Below are 16,074 nucleotides of genomic sequence, written 5' to 3'. Positions count from 1 at the left end.
CTTTTGCCCTTAACTAAAAAAGTTTCATTAAAAAGCTTTAATCAATGCTGCCTTCAGTGTAAATATATATTTGATATAATAATTTATAAAACTATAAAATTCTATCCTATGAAAATGTAGATATTTTTTTAGAAACATTTCCACCTCTATTTTTCATCCCTTGAGGCTTACACCGCAGTGTGTATATATGATCGAATAGTTAAAAAAGGTATCAATGTTTTTTTTAAAAAAGTGGTTTTTAAGGGGGAGAACAATGTTGTCCCCCCCCCCCTACAGAAATGCTCTCGTACGCCCCTGTTTGATTGTCAATATTTGGAAAATTTTCTATGTAGGAAAAAATACCTCAACACCTTCCATCATTTCTCGAGGAACATTCAACTCAGAAGACGACATTTCATAACTGGCTTTACTCAATTCTTTCAGCTCAGCAGTCACTTCTTTTCTAATTGAAAATTATGATTATGAATCTATATCTAAATATGTATGTTCTTCCAGATATTATCTTAAAAAACAAACAATGTACCTCTAACGGTTGGTGCAAATACAGGGTGTCCCAAACCCAATAAACATGGGAATTCAGTGACGAATATCGCTTTTTTAAATAATGCTTTAATTTAGTATAGTGATACTTAATGAGAAAGTTGTAATCCTTAAGATTTTCATCTGCTGTGTAAACAATTTGTTTGTTTATAGTTTTGACTGCATACGGTTGTACTTATAGTAAAACAAGAAAATTACAGTATATGCCAATGAGGTTTTATACAAACAGAGTAAACTTGTCCGTCTTCACTTTTCATCTTGCAAAGACATTATAGACACATCTTTACAACCATTTACCGTTTTAACAAAATAAACTCTAGCAGACATAATAATACTATGGCTTTTGAAATCAGGTATTACATTGCTAATTTATAACAAAGACGATATCGAAGTCGTCACTGAATTCCCTTGTTTATTTGAACACCCTGTATAACAAGTTATAGAAAAAGAAAAAGAATTTTAAATTAAATTTACTTGAAGAGGTAGTCGTCCAGAGCAATTATTAGAATATTCTCATGATTCTGCATTGCTAGTACTCTAACACCATTTACAAGCACATCACCTATATTAATATTCTCTATTTAGACTGGACCTCATGAGAGATAGATGTAAAGCTGTAAACTTATATTTGCCAATAATTAAAGAAAGCAAATCTATAATTTGTATTGTTCTTTAGTTTATTCAACGTCGCCTAGATCTTATACCCCTGGCAGGACATTTTATTGTTGAGTTTAGTCAATATGAATTTAAAAGAAAATTAAGTAATCCTTGGATCAGTTTTAATCTATATATAAATTTGGCTTGTCTGTCTGTTTGTCTGTTTGTTTGTCTGTTTGTTTGTATTCAATAAACGTCAAAACGGCTGAACCGATCGGGCCAAAATTTTTGTAGGACCTCACGTGACCCCACCCTAGCTGAGTACACCTTTCAATATTTGCTCATTTATTTGGCATTTACCCCTCTTATAGCTATAAGAAGATCAAATATATCTATCTTTTTTATCAATTTTCTGTGCATGCTCCATTGAAGAAATTAAGTTACAGCTTTTACCCCTTTTTTTCAACTCAATTCAGATTTTTTTCTCAAATATAGTCTTTTTAATGTAATATTAAATGATTTCTTTCTCAAAAAAGAAAAAGTTTATTGCTGTTATGGAATCAAGAATGTAATAAGTAGGGCGCGGATTGAATTTTGTATTATCGTCTCTGAAGTCTCATCCTTTGTGGGAAACCCTGTGTGTGCATTTTACTGATAAAGTGAATCCCAGATATATGAATACATAGCATAATGTCGTATTGCATATTTAAAATCAAATGCCGCGGAAAAATGAGTTTAATATATATATATTAATTGCATTCATATTTCAGGGCTAATAATTTACCTTGAATTAAAAATAAAAAGAAGTTTCTTTAGAATTATCAAAAAACTTATGACGGTCTATGTATTCATATATCTGGGATTCATTGTATTTTCTCGACTTAAATCTGATAGAATTATCTCATTTTGTAAATTTCCTTACACGTTTGCCGTTAATGTTAGTATTATAGTTGTAACTATAGTTTACCATTATCACTGAGTGTGAAGACGACATTCATTCCTCCTAATGTCGTCCTAGTTTGATCTTGTACCAGGAGCTCCGGCCTGATTCTCTCCCCCAGGATGATGTGACTGAGAAGCAACTCCTCTGTCAACTTTTCCTCTTTCTCCAACCATCTAAAAAGTTTACTGGGTGTTTAATTTGTTTTTCAATAATAGCTAACTTTTTTAATACAAAAATGATAGACCACATTTTCATATTTTCATGAAAACTCACAAAATGACAGTGTTTTTTGAGAAACCCTGTACCATAAAACTGAAGTTTATTTTATCATGTATTTATAATATCCTTACATGCTTTCCTAATGAGTCAGAAAACGTGCAGGATTTGTAATTTAAAAAAATTGACTTAAGTGTACTTCTCCGCACAACTAATTTTCAAAACAAATATACTTAGAGACCGTCAACTTAATTTCAAGTGGCCCTAAAATAAAGCATGATTCACAACGGTACCCTTAAAAGTTCTTTATCTTAAAAACTTAATGATAAAGATATCATCGATTTTCTGTCTTAAAAAGATATAATTTATTGTCTTTTCTAACATAAATCAGAATCAATTTTACAGAAACAAAAAGTTGTAAAGGGTATGATTGTGAATCAAGCATACAACTGTTCCTAAAAGGGTCACATGGAAATGAAATTGTGTCCCTAGTCCCTTTGACAAGTAGATATATCTCGCTTTCTTTAGATATGTTTATCTAGAGATCCTGTATGGATTAATTACATCATAATAAAGATTGATTCAGGTCCAGAAAGCAGGTTGTGAAAAGACGAGAAAAAATGGCCTCTGAGGCTCTGTCTCATGTTCCAAATATAAAAACAATAATTTCTTAAATACAGTCGTGTTAAAATAGTGTTAATCATGTGACATTCTTTAAATTAAGCTGATCACAAAAATGCATTGAATTGAGTACCTTTAAACCTATTTCTGGTTAAAGCAGTCCCTCGTTGATTAAATTTTACGCCGCATATGCTTTGGATAATTGCAAGTTTGGAAGATCAATCCGAGAGGTTTGCTAACTACCTGGGTTCATAAGGGAATTTGCTGTTAGAAAAAAGAACTTTTTAGAAATGTTTTCTTCTTAGGAACTAAAAAAATGTCTTCTATAAATGTCTTATTGTTTTGTGCTCAACTCTGCCAGTTCTCTATTTATCATATTCTAACTTCCAACCTAAAAACTGGTCCTCTAAATGTCTACCTGGTGGCCTCGGAGCTGTGTAACCCTGCTGGGGCCAGCAGCATGGCCTCCCCCTTGTACTCCTTCCAGTCGTTGTTGAGAAACACAAAGAACAAAGAGAAGAATAGATCCACCTCTAGTTCCGCGCTCACCGATCTATAACATAATAATATATATAAATAGTGATCTATGTTTGGGTGTCCGTCAGTTTACTTTGTTTGTATTTACGATCATAAGTACCCAAAGTACTGATGGAAGTGTCCAAAGTACTCATATTTACCTAGGAATAGAAAATACATCAGGAAGCTCTAGCTCACCCTCCCTGTGCTCCATAGGGAGCTCTGCAGAAGTAAAATCATCGGAGCGCATAACCAGGGCGTCCTGAGCAGGTCCTTCAACATCCTGTCCTCCTACCCTGAACACATATACAATTTAAATCCTGTCCTCTATACCCTGAACACATATACTCTATACCGTTATACATCCTGTCTTCCTCCCTGAACACATATACAGTTATACATCCTGTCCTCCTACCCTGAACACATATACAATTATGCATCCTGACCTTCTACCCTGAACACATATACAATTATACATCCTGTCCTCCTACCCTGAACACATATACAATTATACATCCTGTCCTCCTACCCTGAACACATATACAATTATACATCCTGTCCTCCTACCCTGAACACATATACAATTATACATCCTGTCCTCTTTCCCTGAACACTTATACAATTATATATCCTGTCCTCCAACCTTGAACACATATACAATTATACATCCTGTCCTGAACACATATACAATTATACATCCTGTCCTCTTTCCCTGAACACATATACAATTATACATCCAGTCCTCCTACCCTGAACACATATACAATAATATATCCTGTCGTCCTACCCTGAACACATATACAATTATACATCATGTCCTCCTACCCTGAACACATATACCATTATACGTCCTGTCCTCCTACCCTGAACACATATACAATTATACATCCTGTCCTCCTACCCTCAACACAAATACAGTTATACATCATGTCCTCCTTCCCTGAACACATATACAACTATGCATCCTGTCCTCCTACCCTGAACACAATGCAGTTTTACACCCTGTCCTCCTACCCTGAACACTTATACATTTATACATCCTGTCCTCCTGCCCTGAACACATATACAATTATACATCCTGTCCTCCTACCCTGAACACTTATACATATATTTATCCTGTCCTCCTACCCTGAACACATATACCATTATACATCCTGTCCTCCTACCCTGAACACAAATACAGTTTTACACCCTGTCCTCCTTCCCTGAACGCTTATACATTTATACATCCTGTCCTTCTACCCTGAACACATATAAATCCTGTCCTCCTTACCTAGACACATATACAATTATACATCCTGCCCTCCTACCCTGAACACATATACAGTTATACATCCTGTCCTCCTACCCTGAACACATATACAATTATACATCCTGTCCTTCTACCCTGAACACATATACAATTATACATCCTGTCCTCCTACCCTGAACACATATACAGTTATACATCCTGTCCTCTTTCTTGAACACTTATACAATTATACATCTAGTCCTCCTACCCTGAACACATATACAGTTATACATCCTGTCCTCTATACCATGAATTCATATACAATTATACATCCTGTCCTCTATACCCTGAACACATATACAATTATACATCCTGTCCTCTTTCCTTGAACACTTATACAATTATATATCCTGTACTCCTTCCCTGAACACATATACAATCCTGTCCTCCTACCCTAAACACATACAGGCAAAAAGACCACGATCTAAATCATGAATGAAAATAAATCTCCTTTTAGAAAACTAATGCGTAAAGAGGGTTTCGACGCAAAGAATGATAAAATGTATCTAAGGTTTAAGAGTATTATATTAAAAGTTAAGTTGAATGCCATTCCATCTCTAAATTGAAAAATAGATCCTCATAAAAAATAATATTGAATAAAAATAGAACATTTTGAAGAAATCCGACAATATCTTAGATATTATAAAAATATTTTAGCATCAAGATTTATTTGGTGTATTCTACGGATTTACCGGCTCTTAGGCTAAAATCAGTCAGTATTTTGCCAATTTCTTCTTTGTATGAAGATTAAAAGTCTAAAAACCAAAGGCCATTGTAGTGGCATTTCAAATCTACAATGCCTCAAAGTAGAACCATTCTTTCTTCTGAAAATAGAGAGAGAAGCCATGGTATTTCTCATGAAAAATTGGAGTATTTTGCATAAACAGTAAACATTGCAAAGGAAATAAGTTTTTGCCACAAAATCAAATTGGTTAATTCCTTGCAATGCAACCCGAGATCGTAGCCCTTTCATATTTCAAACTATCAATTCTGTCAGATCAAATATAAAGTATTAGTTTGAAATATCAAAAGTTTTCACCCTCAGATTGCAAAAATATAAGGATAAGTAAATTTGAGTTTGTAGCAAAAACTGAATTCCTTTGTTTTTTAGTTATGGATTTTCATAATCTAAGTTACAGGGTGTCCATGGATTTTCATAATCTAAGTTACAGGGTGTCTATGGATTTTTAATTGTTTCTTGTTTTAGTTGTTTACTTATATTTTGATGTCTCATTTAAAATTTGTCAAAAATAGAATAAAAAGATATAAGAAAAATGGGTAAAATGCATTTGATGGTGTTACATGGGTCTGTTACGGAGCACAAGTGTCTCATCGTTGCGCATTTTAAGTCATAACTTGAGTCTGAAAGTCGGCTTCCTATTCCAGAGTTTTCTGGTTCTCACTGTAATTTTTTTTTTTTAGCAATGTACATATACATTTAGGAACTATTAAGCACTTGTTATTATATATCTATATAGATTTTAAGAACTGCACATTACATTTTAGAACTATTAAGCACTTGTTATTATCTATCTTTATAGGTTTTAACCCTATCTCTGCTGGGGTACTTGAAAACCAGGATATGCTGGGAGGGGGGGTCAATTTGACCCCCCCCCCTCTAAATCCCATGGTTGATGTCCAAATATGACAAATTATACATCATTGGAAAGCTCTTGTGCTCTACTTTTAGAATCTGCAAAAAAAATTGCAAATTTGCAAAAATTAAATTTTTTATCGCAAAATCCAGTTATATAGTAAAAATGTTTGTAAAAAAAAAATTTGTCCAAAAATGAAAAATTATACATTTTTGAAAAGCCCTTGACCATGCCATTTCAAATATGCAAAAAATTTTGCAAAATTTTAAGTAACCTGATTTTTAATCAGGAAAAACTAAAAATGTGCAAATTTCCTTTGACAAAAAGCTAAATTTTATCAAAAACTGACAAGTGTAAGTGGGTCAAAACAAAGATTTAGTTTGTTACAGGAAAAAGCAGTCATCCATGCAGTGTGCCTGAGGACTCAGGCAGTTAGTATTAAAGCACGGTTTTAGGCCTAAAGGAAGGGCTTTGGGTATGTAGGAAAAGTCAGAAAATTTCAACAGCCTCAGACCAATACGTTTTGAGTTATGTAAAAAAAACTACAGGGGGGGGGGTCAAATTTACCCCCCCCCCCCCAGCAGGAATAGGGTTAAGAACTATTAAGCACTTGTTAATATCTATCTATATAGGCTTTAAGAACTGCACATTGCATTTTGCGTGGGAGCATACAACCTTTTTATTTGTATATTTGTATGAAGACGATATTAAAGCAATACTAAAATGCATTTGATGGTGTCACAAAGCAAATACTATTTCTAACAAGTTATCAATTCTCTGAATATGTTAAATGAGTCGTTTCAGTTGCACAATTTCTTTGTTTCATGTGTTAATTGGACTATCTAAAGTCTTAACCTGAGTCTGAAAGTAGACATAATATTCCAGAGTTTTCTAGTTCTCACTGGTTTTTTTTGTGGGATTAGACATGTATGTATACATTTTATAACTATTATCTATCTTTAGGTTTTATGAAGTTCACATCGAATTTTGAGTGGGAGTTTGCAACTTTTGTATTTGTGCTCTTAAATCTATAATATTACCTTATAAATAATAACAAGCACATCTGTAGTTTTAACATTAAAATAGGTTTCAACAGAAACAACATTTTTCTGAAATAAATTTATTAAAATTTTAAGGTTAAAATGAAATCTATATTGCAGTGTACAATTATTAGTTACTTATAGCTTGGGTTGTTACCAAAAGTTACTCCCGCCGCGCCGTTTACCCGCACTTGAACCATTTTCCGGGAAACTAAATTTTGCTATTATAGTCGACCCACTCAGCTTAGAATCTCAAAACTAAGTTAAGGATATTCCCGTGGGTCTCCCGAGCTCCCCAATTAAAATTTGAGGTTAAACCGTCCAACGGTTCCAAAGTTATGATCGGACAAACAAACAGAGGTTACAACTTTAATTTATATAATAAAGCAAGACACGTATATATATTCCCTATAGTCGACCAAACGGCTGGACCGTTGGTATCATTTAAACCATTGTTTGATCAAAAACTATGAAAATACCCCTTGTTTTATCTTAAAACTAATAGTTTCCAATTATGCAGCAGAGACAAAAAGAGTTAAAGAGTACTGTTGTGATTCGAGTGTGACCTTTTTACAATGGGGGTCATTTCACAAGTCTAGGTTGGGGCTCACTCCACTCTACTCCCTTCGTATACCCGATGACCCTTAAAATATATATATTGCTGTTTTTTCAACTTGACGTTGATTAAAATTACAAATAAAAATAAATCTTTGTGACGTCACAAAAATGGAAGCCTCGTCTGTTTGTGACGTCAGAGGATAGAATGTCCATCCCCCACAAAAGTGAATTTAACCTAAAAACAAATGTTTAGAGATACTTAAAACTTAATTTTAACTATTTTCCTCTTATAAACCATACCTAAAATAATACAGACATTTTCTATTGCTGTTTAATTTTTCAAAATAAATATTTTGTTTATTAAATATTTTTCTATTAATAATTATGAAAAAAATACTAAAGTTTTTGGTAAATAACTTATAAAAAATGTCTTCAAATTCTATACTAAACCAAAATGATTAAAGGTACTTTAAGTGTAAATTCAAGTTTCTGTACTCTGTGTAGAATACGTAGACCCAGCCTCTGTTCTCTGTGTACTATACGTAGACCCAGCCTCTGTTCTCTGTGTACTATACGTAGACCCAGCCTCTGTTCTCTGTGTACTATACGTAAACCCAGCCTCTGTACTCTGAGTTATAGTATACGTAGACCCAACCTCTGTACTCTGTGTAGTATACGTAGACCCAGCCTCTGTACTCTGTGTAGTGTACGTAGACCCAACCTATGTACTCTGTTTAGTATACGTAGACCCAGCCTTTGTACTCTGTTTAGTATACGTAGACCCAGCCTCTGTACTCTGTGTAGTATACGTAGACCCAGCCTCTGTACTCTGTTTAGTATACGTAGACCCAGCCTCTGTACTCTGTGTAGTATACGTAGACCCAGTAACCCTCTATTAATATTCTTTCAATATTTGTCTGTTCTGTAAAAATGACGGATATCGTATTTTATCTATTCTGATAATTTCTTAATGTTTCTGAACCAGATATCCTTATTCCTCAAGTCATTTTAAACAGAATCTTTAATTGAAAACTATTAATTTTGAAAGAGAACATGATTTATTTTTTCATGCATTTTTTAATCTTGATCAAACAACTCTTTTAGAGGTTCAGATTAAAATCGGACACACTACTCACTACAGTCTCTTCAAGGATACACTACTCACTACAGTCCCTTCAAGGACACACTACTCACTACAGTCCCTTCAAGGAGACACTACTCACTACAGTCCCTTCAAGGACACACTACTCACTACAGTCCCTTTAAGGACACACTACTCACTACAGTCCCTTCAAGGACAGGGCGAAGAGGCGGCATAAAAAAGACTGAAGAGGTTCTTCAACACCATATTAAAATGTATATAAGAGGGGTGTCTTACTCCTTTCTTTACTCAGTTATGAACCAACCAGTACCACTGAGTCTTATTCTCATCCTCTTACATTTATTCTTCTCCAGGTACCACTAACCACTAACCACTAACCACTAGTTATGATCAGACATCCAAACGAAGAAACAGAGATTACTACTTTATATATAAAAATATGATCAAGGTTATAATGCAAGGAAAGTTTATTGCAGTTGCGTAGTTTCTGCGTACATATTGAAACCAGTTCTCTCTGGGTAAACAAGACTAGATGCATCAGTGTTTGTTTAGTATCCGAGGAGGATAAAAGCATTGAATTTTGATAATTTTGATAATTCACATTATAGCTTCCTTTGACCAGAATATTTCATTGATTTTTTATGCGAAATATGGATCCCAGGTCAGTCTGTGACATCCGTCTCGTGTTGACATTACCGCTCAGAGAAAGTACACTGCAGTACAAAAGATGCGTACACCTCTGAAATAACTTTCCTTGCATTATAACCTCATGGATATAATATAAATATTGATATATTTGTTAAAAATTTTAATGCAGATGATAATTTGCTTTAATTTGACGTTTAACGGTGTATTCCAAACTCCAAAGTTAAACCTAAACCGTAACCAGCAATTGTCCATTGATCAATTCATCACCCTGTTGAATAAAAGTAGCTTTTCATCAAATTAAATTGAGTTGGATACATTTTTTGCTTTAAGTGAAGTGAGTTCATTGAGGAACTTGGATCTGGGGAAATCCAGAACAGGTTTAATTTTATAAAAAAAAAACAATTTATGTAGAACTAGAAATAAATATATTAATCATTTAATATTTTACAGATGTTTCTCAAATTCCAAACCTTTTCTCTTCAATGCTCAGATATAATCCACCCTTTGAAGATCATTTCAAGGAGAAAAAGTAAGAAAATTTTAAATAAAAAATGAAAAACGACAATAATAAAAATGATAAATGGATTTATCATGAATCAAAATCGGTAATCAAATGCTGTCGTTGTCCTTGAATTTTAAAACACTTTTTAAAAAATTTGGTTTTAAAAATAGATTTTTTGAATTTGTTTAGTCTTTTTTACCCCCAGGGTACCCTTAAAAAATCCCTCAAAAAAATTCAGTCCCTTAGGTCAAGACGTTTTGGCAGCTCTAGCTAACATATCAATATATATTTATCAGCAAAGAACTTTATCTATATCGATTTTAATTTAAAGTTAATTCTAAACAGAATCTTAATTGCATTGGCAAATTAGTTTTTCTTAGCTGTATTAAAATAAAATCTATAAAGGAATTGAATATATTTGCATATTCACAAAATCTGATTTTCTGATCCTTCTTTGCAATCTAATGTCTCAGACATTAGAAATTTCAAATAATGAATTCTCCTAGATTAAATTATTTAATTTTTAAACATACTAGGTTGCAAAGATAAACAGAACAAAACACTGTGGAATAGAAGGACGCCATTTAAGCACCAATTAAGAATATTAAATATTGTTACAAAGCAAATTGTTAAATTTATTGAGTGGAATGAGTCTGTTTGCACTGCACAATTGTTTGGACTCATGTTCATTGGACTATTTAAAGTCACACTTAAAGCCTTAAAGTTTTCTGGTTATCACTGTAGGATTCGAAACTGAATTTGTGGCAAAGACTCTATTCCTCTGTGATGGTTTATATATATTAGAGAATTTTATTTTAAACTCTGTAAGGAGTAAAACTGGTATTGCAATGTGTACATTGATAATATTTTTTTATAAATAAAGATAACTTCTGAAGTTTCTTTTCGCAATCTAGTTTGGAATCCTTACACAATATGAAGTATTTATGTGAAAGAAAAGAAATTGTGTCTTTGCCACAAACTCAAATTTTCTATCTCTATATCTTTGCAACCTCATATCGTAAACTTAAATTCTATTGTTTGAAATATGCAAGGTCTACAATTCCTTGGGTTGCAAAGATATAGTGATTAGAAAATCAGAGTTTGTGGCAAATTCCTTTACTTACAAACCAAACCTTTCAGTTAACTATAGGTTTCCTAATATCATCAAGAAAATGCAATTTTTTAAAAAGGAATATGATGGAGGAAGATGATACAGAGAAGCATCAAATCCACACTTTCTGGAGTAAACGAGCTCCGTTGCCCTACAGGCTCAGAGCTAAATCAAGAAGGGCGGAGGATATCAATCAGGGACACACCTTCTGGAGTAAATAAACAACTAAAAGGAAAAATCAGGAAAGAAATCTAAGTTTGCTAAAGATGCCGAAGGGTGCAGGTGTTTCAACGCCGTACTCTTCTCATCTTTTGGATCTTCTCCTTCAACTAGATTTACCGCACCTGATTTTATTTCTGTATTGAAGAGCAGCTGAATAGCTGTATCTTGTAAAAGTTTAAAAACTAAGAGTTCCAAATATCAGCTTCTGTATGATCAGTATCTTGTAAAAGTTTAAAATGTAAAAGAGGCTGGAAATAGTTTTAGTGTTGTTTAATTTGAAGAGGCTTGAGTAATAATTATTGTATTGTAAAATATATATGAACAGTTTAGGTGTCAGTTTTATTTGGAGAAGAAGATTTTTTTTTGTAATTTTAAACTAATTTTTCTTTATACATTTTGATTAACATTGAAATTCTTAAAAATGTAATTTTTCAATACTGATAAACCGCCGGTTTAAGTACGGCGGTCGGCACTTATATCAATACAGTGAAAACGAATTTTTATTTCTCTGATGATTTCTAGAAAGTTTTCATTGAGGAGACCTAAACATGCAAATTATAAGATATTACTGCTTTATTAAATTTAATCTAAAGTGTCCTGAAATATTTATGTTATTTAGTGTTACAGGTATATAACCCTGAAAGCGTACTGCAGGGGTATGAAATGAACATATTGATAAGATCTGACTAAAAGTGCAGTACTAAATATTCCTTTGAAATTATACCGAAGATTTCAGGAATAGATACCTCCTCCTTCTTTACTGTAAAAGCTACAACACATAATGCATTTTTTCTAATTTTTGTAAAAGGTTAGATGATTAATTTAGGTGAAGCTAATGATATTTTCCTCTTTAATTATCAGTTTTTCTTGCTTGATTACTCAGTAATATCTATCTGCTGAAAAAGCTAGTTAGAAATTAAAGGGAGTGTTCGCGAAAAATGAAAGGGGGTATAGGCTTAATGCGATAAAAAAGCGCTTTTGATCGCTACTAATCTTACTTCTATCTGTTGCTTCTATGAGGAGAAAATTGTTAGAAACGACTCACACGGAAGAACGCAGCGCCCATACAAATTCGGAAAGATGCAACATTCAACTCGGATCGTAAACAAATCAATTTAATTCCAAACAAATCATTCAGATATTACAAACAATAGTAATCGGTTATTTTTCGACGCATTCATATATAGTTAATATTTCATAATATTCTTGATTTTGTTTTTTTAGATTAATTTTCGCTGGCGCTGGATTTTCGAACATTCCTGGAAAATATGAAAATGTCGTCTTCATTATCAAAAATCCTCGAAACAGGAAAAAATGTAACTCTCAAATCATGAAAAATACAAAATATTATGAAATATCAACTATTTACGAATGCGTCGAAAAATAATCGATGACTATTGTTTGTAATATCTGGATAATTTGTTGGGAATTAAATAGATTTCTTTACGATCAGAGTTGAATGTTGCATCTTTCTGAATTTGTATGAACACTACGTTCTTCGGTGTGAGTCGTTTTTAACAATTTTCTCCATATAGACGCAACAGATAGAAGTAAGATTAGTAGCGATCAAAAGCGCTTTTTTATCGCATTAAGCCTATACCCCCTTTCATTTTTCGCGAACACTCCCTTTAAAGCTCAAATAAAAAGGTGTCGCTATTGTATTGATATAAACGCCAAACTCTGTGAATTATGCATTTTCTTATGTTCCAACTAATAATTATGTTTATGATTTTAACATTATATTCATAATTGAAATTCGTGAACGTTGAATTGAAAAATCATAGAAATTCATTTGTAATCTAAGTATTGAAGTATAAGACTACGTCATATATTTGTAATCTAAGTATTGAAGTATAAGACTACGTCATATATTTGTAATCTAAGTATTGAAGTATAAGACTACGTCATAAATTTGTAATCTAAGAATTGAAGTATAAGACTACGTCATATATTTGTAATCTAAGTATTGAACTATAAGACTACGTCATATATTTGTAATCTAAATATTCATGTATTTGTAATCTAAATATTGAACTATAAGACTACGTCATATTTGTAATCTAAATATTGAACTATAAGACTACGTCATATATGTGTAATCTAAATATTGAACTATAAGACTATGTCATATATTTGTTATCTAAATATAGAACTATAAGACTATGTCATATATTTGTAATCTAAATATTGAGCTATAAGACTACGTCATATATTTGTAATCTAAATATTAAACTATAAGACTACGTCCTATATTTCTAATCTAAATATTGAAGTATAAGACTGCGTCATATATTTGTAATCTAAATATTGAAGTATAAGACTACGTCATATCTTTGTAATCTAAATATAGAACTATAAGACTACGTCATATATTTGTAATCTAAATAGTGAACTACATAAGACTACGTCATATATTTGTAATCTAAATAGTGAACTATAAGACTACGTCATATATTTGTAATCTAAATATAGAACTATAAGACTACGTCATAAATTTGTAATCTAAATATAGAACTATAAGACTACGTCATATATTTGTAATCTAAATAGTGAACTATAAGACTACGTCATTTATTTGTAATCTAAATATTTAACTATAAGACTACGTCATATATTTGTAATCTAAATATTGAACTTTAAGACTACGTCATTTATTTGTAATCTAAATATTTAACTATAAGACTACGTTATATATTTTATTCTGTAAGATCTTAAAGAGCGAACTTAATGGTCTAAATTTATTTTGACATTTATTAGCTCCGTCCTATGAAAATGAAAAAAGATCTTGCATTCGTTTTCCGACAATTTTATTTTATTCTGTATTGTATTTGCATGGTTGTTTGTTTGTTTGTGTCCAATAAACGCCAAATCGGCTAAACCGATCGAGTCCAAATATTTTGTGGGACCTCGCGTGACCCAAGGGAAGGTTTATGAATGACGAATTTTCAAAAATTTACCTCTAAAAAAATCCAATTTTTGAAAATTTTGAAAATCCGCAAAATTTTTTTTATAAAATGGGTGGGAAGCGCCTAAAATCCTAGTATATATAAGTTTTAACTGTCAAACACACAGGGTTACCCACAAAGGATAAGACGACTGTACGAAATATGTATACTGTCTGATTCCTTGTATTTCATGGTTTCCTGCATCAACTTCAAACTTGTTTCGTTCCTTTTCAAATCATTAAATAAGCCATATATTGAAAGAGCTTGAGCCAGGTCGTCTTCCAAGTCTTATCCTTTGTGAGTAATCCTGATTAATTAAGTACAATACATACACTTACTTCAAAAACAAGAATAGCTCATGCACAAGGTAAAACATACTATGTTCAGCTCATGACAACTTATCACAGAAATGTAATTACTAAAAAATCGTCTTAGCCCAAATTACGTGCTATATAACGAAATATAAAGGTGTGAGTGCTACAATGCAGATAGATGAACTAGCTTGTTAAATAAATATCAACTCTTTATACTTTACAAAACCTGAAAACAATTTTATGCTTCCATAAGAGCAGCATTTAATAAGATTAAAGGTTATGATTTTACATTTTAAAAATGTAAAGATGGTTCCCCCCTGCTGCTAGCTATGGGAGGAAACCTGGGATTTACTTATGGGGAGGAGAAACCATGATTAGGAATTGGTAATATCTATCTATCTGTCTACTTTATAGGGTCTAACTATCTATCTATATATATATGGATCTATCTATCTATCAAATTTAGTACCACACTGGGCCTTTCATGCTTCTGCAGGCACAATGCAGTTTGGTTGAAGTATAAGATACAGAGTGTCCTATATTTTAATGAATTATCTCAAAGCTTTAATGCCAAAATACGAACAGAATTTACCGTCCTTTCTACGACAAAGGAATTGAGTTTTTGCCACAAACTCAAATATTATATTCCCTATATCTTTGCAAACTAATGGTGCAAACCTTTGATACTTCAAAATTGGTTTTTTTTTAATCTGGGTAAAATCATAGTTTGAAATATAAAAGGTCTGTGACTTTGAGTTACAAGGATTACAAAATCAGAGTTTTAATTTTTACAAGTTGGAAATTGTTAATATTTCAATAAAACTATATTCATTTTATTCAATTTCGAAACAAATATGAATTTGTGCTTTTGGATTAGGAGATAATATACTTTTAATTTCAAGGTTTTAACAAATGCGATATCAAATATTCAATATCTTATGTCCCATTATTTAGAATAAATATAGATTAAATATGAAGTGGGACAACAAAAATAAATAATAGCCTGTGTTTTTCAATGATTTTATTCATGTAGTTTAATAAACCATAGACAATGCACTAAAAACGCCGAAATAGTTGGCCGCCAGGTGTCTCTGTTCTCGATGCTTTGAAAAAACGTCGGTTTAATTGCATTGTATATAAAACAAATAACAAATATTATGAAATATTAACTATATACGAATGCGTCGAAAAATAATCAATGACTGTAGGTTGTAATATCTGAATGATTTGTTTGAAATTAAATTGATTTTTTTACAATCCAAGTCTTATATTGCAACTTTTCGAATTTGTATGGACGCTTCGTTCTTTCCTCC

The 16,074-nt window shown here is 32.2% G+C and overlaps 2 protein-coding genes across 2 annotated transcripts in view; one reads left to right on the top strand and one right to left on the bottom strand.

The window, feature by feature from the left end:
* LOC111711664 (uncharacterized) overlaps positions 1-7,424 on the bottom strand; it is a 52,778-nt gene extending 45,354 nt beyond the window's left edge. The window contains exons 1-6 of the mRNA XM_023486060.1: positions 7,360-7,424; positions 3,595-3,729; positions 3,336-3,470; positions 2,105-2,253; positions 1,015-1,102; positions 343-442 (exon numbers count right to left, since the gene is read on the bottom strand). Coding sequence (XP_023341828.1) covers positions 343-442; positions 1,015-1,102; positions 2,105-2,253; positions 3,336-3,470; positions 3,595-3,729; positions 7,360-7,424 — 672 coding nt within the window. The remainder of the gene's footprint in view (positions 1-342; positions 443-1,014; positions 1,103-2,104; positions 2,254-3,335; positions 3,471-3,594; positions 3,730-7,359) is intronic.
* A 1,841-nt stretch (positions 7,425-9,265) lies between these two features.
* Positions 9,266-11,682, top strand: LOC111711852 (uncharacterized). The gene is made up of 4 exons (XM_023486317.1): positions 9,266-9,372; positions 9,998-10,044; positions 10,118-10,196; positions 11,360-11,682. Exons 1-4 carry the CDS (start codon positions 9,272-9,274, stop codon positions 11,499-11,501), a joined length of 369 nt encoding a protein of 122 aa, XP_023342085.1. The 5' UTR covers positions 9,266-9,271; the 3' UTR covers positions 11,502-11,682.
* The last annotated feature ends 4,392 nt before the right edge of the window (positions 11,683-16,074 follow it).

The sequence above is a fragment of the Eurytemora carolleeae genome, unplaced genomic scaffold, assembly GCF_000591075.1.
Source record: "Eurytemora carolleeae unplaced genomic scaffold, Eaff_2.0 scaffold15, whole genome shotgun sequence".
Classification (NCBI taxonomy): Eukaryota; Metazoa; Arthropoda; class Copepoda; order Calanoida; family Temoridae; genus Eurytemora; species Eurytemora carolleeae.
The sequence above is the reverse complement of the archived record's forward strand: the minus strand, read 5'-3'. Positions and strand labels throughout refer to the sequence as shown.

Coding starts and splice junctions, on each gene's coding strand:
- LOC111711852 (XM_023486317.1), top strand. CDS start 9,272: ATGTATATAAGAGGGGTGTCTTACTCCTTTCTTTACTCAGTTATGAAC. Junction 10,045..10,117: donor TCTGGGGAAATCCAGAACAG/GTTTAATTTTAT, acceptor AATATTTTACAG/ATGTTTCTCAAATTCCAAAC. Junction 10,197..11,359: donor GATCATTTCAAGGAGAAAAA/GTAAGAAAATTT, acceptor TTTTTTAAAAAG/GAATATGATGGAGGAAGATG.